The following is a 4453-nucleotide window of genomic DNA, read 5'->3' as shown; positions in this document are numbered from 1 at the left end:
CACCCTCCAGGGCTTACAATACATTTTCTAGAAATAACTCCACAAAGCCCGTTCCGATCTAGATCAGTTTCCCCCGTCCCCCGCCTTCAGACTCCAGCTCCGCCATTTCCATCAGCGGGAAAAGCAGAACAGAAGAACCCTCTTAGCCCTTAGCCAGCAAGAGGGTGGAAAGTTCCAGAACCCCAGCTGCCAGCCGGGCTCCCTAGATTCCCACTGGGCTGAGCACCGGATGCAGACTTTCTGTCACAGCTCACACTCCCCATCTGCAGGCCTTGGTAATGAGTATAACCTCGTTATTTTAGTTTTCTCCAACCGTGCATAATTCAGGCTGTAAATCAAGGATGCTGCTTACTAAGAGCCCCCAGGAGGACTTGAACCCTTGAGGTGACTCATCCGGCTGAGCTCACAGCCCCTGGACCTGTTCAAACAGTGATAATTATAGCTAACACTATACAATGCTGGTGACACACAAGACGCCCACTCATTTGGTCCTTGTCCCAAACTTAGCAGGTAGGTGCCATTCTCTCCCCCTAGATGGGGACACTGCGGCACAGATAAGACTGGGCAACTTGCTTGACGTCATCCAGCGAGTGGCAGAGCTGGGGTTTGGTTCGGGAGCCTGGATGTGCTCACGCACCACAGGGTCTCGGAGCACGAGGAACACGCCGTGTCACACAGAGGTCAGGGCGGGTGTTTTTCAGTTTCTACACTGGAGGACAGGTCATGTTCCAAGTTTGTCTACCTAACATCCGTTTCCCTTCGTCCACCCTGACAGAGCCCGGGTTTTTGCACATTCCCTCTCCAGGAAGGAATCCTAGTGCCCGTTTCGGAGCAAATCTCTGCGGCTCCTCCTCACCTTTCCCTTGGGAAAACTACCCTTTCCTCATTAGACACATTAAGCCTCCTCTGTCTGGCACCTGAGTTTTGACCAGAGAGACCAAAAAAAGCAAGCCCCGCTTGACGCTCGCGTCCTTTTACACCAGAGTCCTCTCCCCTCCCCACTTCCCAAGAGCCCTTGCTCTTCATTTCTGTCAGGCGGGTCCTTCCACTTGAGCCAAAGCTGCCCTGGACGGCTGTGTAGGTGGTGGACTGCGTGCGGGCTCCTGGCCACAGTGGCGAGTTGGAGCTGAAATCCAGCCCGTATTCCATTCAGCAATGAGCCCTGATGTGGGGCTGCGTCCCTTCTCCTTACTGACAGAGAGGGCAGCAGCCGCTCTGTGTGGTAAACTGTCCAGCCCCTTCCTCTACCCAGAGAACTTCTACTCATCCTTCACGCCCAACTTTAATGTCACTCCCTCTGGGAAGCCTGCCTGGACTCTTCCGAATGGAATTAGTTGCAGCCCTGTCCTGTGCGTCTCTAATTCTCGGTCTGTCCCTGCGACACAGCAGCGGTTAACCCTCTGGCTGGGATGATGTGTGCCCTTCTGTCCCGTGGGTTCCAAGTGGGTCCCTTAAAGCTGTGGGCTCAACGAATGACTCCACCGGGAAGTGGGGCAGGGAGCGGTTTATTCTCACAGCTGAGCAAAGGGTGAGGCCCACAGCCTTGGTAGCAGCAGAGGCGGCCCCCTCCCGGCCCCAGCCCTGTCTCCTCGTGGTGTGGCAGCTGCGGGCGCGCCGGGTCAGGAGCCAGGGGGACAGCCAGGGCGGTGGTCCTCCAGCCAGGGGAGCCGGCCGGCCGCCGAGCAGCAGTGGGCAGTTAGCAGCAGCAGCAGGTTACGGAGTGGGGCGGGGGTGGCAGTCAGGCTGGCTGACTNTGCTGTGAAGATGCGGCTGGAAATGTCGTCCAGGAGCCAGTCGATGCCAGGCAGGAGGTTCTCCCCGGTGACGGCGCTGCAGCCTTGGATGCACCAGTGGTGGCTGTGGATGGAGTCCAGCTCCAGGGCCTGGGGGGGGGTGGGCAGCGGGGGGTAGATGACAGTGGGCCCTGGCGACCACAGGCCCTGCCCACTCACCACTCCATCCCGCGCGACCCCTCAGTAACGGAATAGGAACACAGGCTCCTGAGCGTCTGCTCGGATCCAGGCATTGTGCTACGTGCCCCACAAGTGTCCTCTCATCCGTTCTTCCCAATGAGCCAGGACTCGGTGGCCATTTCACTTAGAAAGGCTAAGCAGAGAGGTTAACCTCAGAGAGGTTAAGCAACCTGCCTTAGGTCACACAGCTCGTGAGCGGCAGAACCGAGATTCTGACCCCATTCTTTCTCATTCTGGTGCTCAAGCTCTAAGAAGAAGGTAAGTGGGACAGATGCATTTTGGGGTCACAGAGGCCTGTGTTTAAATCCTGGCTCGGCTGCTTACAGGCTGTGTGACCGTGGGTGAGTTACCTAGCTCCCCTAAACCCGCTTCGGTACCTGCAGAAGGGTAATAACAGTGCCTGGTTGGAGAGGCTGGGGTGAGGACTGAATGAGTTAATCCATGCAAAGCGCCTGGCCGGGCAGCACTGGCTACAGGCTGGCTGCTGTTATGTTGAAGGAAAACACTGGCAGGTCTGCCTTCCCCCGGCTGCGGCTGCGGGGCACAACCACGTCTCATTAGTGCTGAATCTCCAGGGGCCTGTGTGGGTCCCGCCATGCAACAGAGGCTACTCAACGCTTTTTAAACAAGTTCACAACAACAATGTGTGCCCCTTTCCCTCCGTGAACCTTTGCTAAGGCCTGGACTCACCTCGCGGATGGCGTTGGAGGACAGCGCTCCGGGGAGGTCCTGCTTGTTGGCGAAGATGAGGAGGGTCGCTCCGGCCAGGCGCTGCGGGGAGAAACAGGCGATTGGGAGTGGGGGCTCAGAGGGCAGCCCGGCCCCTCCTCTCATCGCCCGGAGCAGGTGGGGTCAGAGATCAACGTGGAAGATCAAGGCAAGGCCCCCGGGGTGTCGGAGAAGCCCAAGTGGGGCAGCACCATGGACACAGTCCGTGAATCCAGCCATACTTGGTGGGGGCGGAGCCCTAGGCCGAGGCCCAGTGGGCACTTCTCCTCTACGTCTGTTTCCTCCTCCATAAATTGGGGGGGGGGTTATGGACACGATGGTCCCGAAGCCCTCGGGTTCTAGACAGCGCCCACGTGATGACCTGATATGCACAAAGAATGCAACTGTCCCCGGGGGCCATGGGGCCTGCTGGAAGCGACCTTTCCCTCGTCCAAGTTCATGTTGCCCTTTAACTGTTCACTACCCTCATAGGCCTCACTCTTGGCCTCTGCTTCCAATTATTTCCATGTGTGTGTTTCTGCTAGGAGTCCCTCCATGGAGACAGGTGGATCCAGCCCTGATAAATGGGCTCAAGGTGCCAGGCCAGGGCTGAGCACTGGCAGCCGTGACCTCACTGGACCCGCCAGACGCCCCATGGAGGTGGCTACTGCTGTACCAGGCGACCTGTGCCTGGAACAATCCTGTTGATGTCTGCGGTTCCTGCGTAATTATTAACAGCTCCCTCTTTCATTCATAAAAGTGTCCTGGTTTTCAACTACATGCAGTGGAATAACCCAACAAATCCTGCAGCAGAGAAAGGGTATTGGTGGAAAAACTGGCGAAATCCAAATAAAATCTCTAGTGAAGAGTGACTTACTGATGCTACTTTCTAAGTTTCGACAAACGCATGGTGGTTACGTAAGATGTTACCAGGGGAAGCAAGGTGAAAGGTATATAGGGTGCCTCTCTCTTCAGTATCTTTGCGAATTTTCCGTAAATCTAAAATTTTCCTTAAAGTGTTTTGGCCCAGATAATACATTATAAGATCACCCGAAGTATAATGCCCATCTTAGAAATGAGGCAGTGGAGGTTCAGAGAGGTTAAGCGCCTTGCCTGAGGTCACACAGCAGAGAGGCCAACTCCTGAGCCAGGCTCCACTGCCTCCCAAAGCGTCACCCGCTGGCCTCGGATCATCCTCCCTAACGCCCCATTCAAGGTGCAGAACCTGAAGCTCAGGGTTGCGAGGCAGTAGTGACACCACAGGGACATGAACCCTGGTCTCTGTTCATGGCATGTCCTGCCCGAGGCACTGTGGGTTTTCCTGGACCAAACGTGCAGGTTGTCTCTGCCTCCCCAAGGGTGGGCACCTGGTGAGGGCTCAGGGGAGGAACAGACCCCGCCCTGAGGTGTTCCCTTGGGGTCACCGCCCGGCTCAGGGATTGTGCGCGCCCGTTCACTTCGGGGCACAAAGTGTGGGGGCGGGGCTGGAAGCCGGGCTCCTCCCCGCTTGGCCAGGCCCGACCCCGCCCACCTCCTCCACCAACAGGCTCTGGAGCTCCCGGCGGCAGTCCTGCATCCGCTGGCGGTCGGCGCTGTCCACCACCCAGATGAGGCCGTCCGTGCTCTCGAAGTAGTTGCGCCAGTAGGACCGCAGGGACTTCTGGCCGCCCACATCCCAGATGTTCAGCTTGAATCTGGGCAGGAATGGGGTTGCCAGAGGGTCAGCCTGGCCCCCTCCCTCCCCTGCCCTCCCCCGCCCTCCCCCGGGCCAG

General features: G+C 57.7%; 1 protein-coding gene across 1 annotated transcript in view; it reads right to left on the bottom strand.

Annotated features, from left to right (window-relative positions):
* Nucleotides 1–1619: 1619 nt before the first annotated feature.
* Nucleotides 1620–4453, bottom strand: part of ARL2 (ARF like GTPase 2) — a 6607-nt gene continuing 3773 nt past the window's right edge. Inside the window, exons 3-5 of the mRNA XM_077759591.1 lie at nt 4213–4375; nt 2664–2744; nt 1620–1883 (exon numbers count right to left, since the gene is read on the bottom strand). Of these exons, the coding sequence (XP_077615717.1) occupies nt 1620–1883; nt 2664–2744; nt 4213–4375 (508 nt within the window). The remainder of the gene's footprint in view (nt 1884–2663; nt 2745–4212; nt 4376–4453) is intronic.

This window comes from Crocuta crocuta, unplaced genomic scaffold (assembly GCF_008692635.1).
Source record: "Crocuta crocuta isolate KB4526 unplaced genomic scaffold, BGI_CrCroc_1.0 scaffold53, whole genome shotgun sequence".
Taxonomy (NCBI): domain Eukaryota; kingdom Metazoa; phylum Chordata; class Mammalia; order Carnivora; family Hyaenidae; genus Crocuta; species Crocuta crocuta.
The sequence above is the reverse complement of the archived record's forward strand: the minus strand, read 5'-3'. Positions and strand labels throughout refer to the sequence as shown.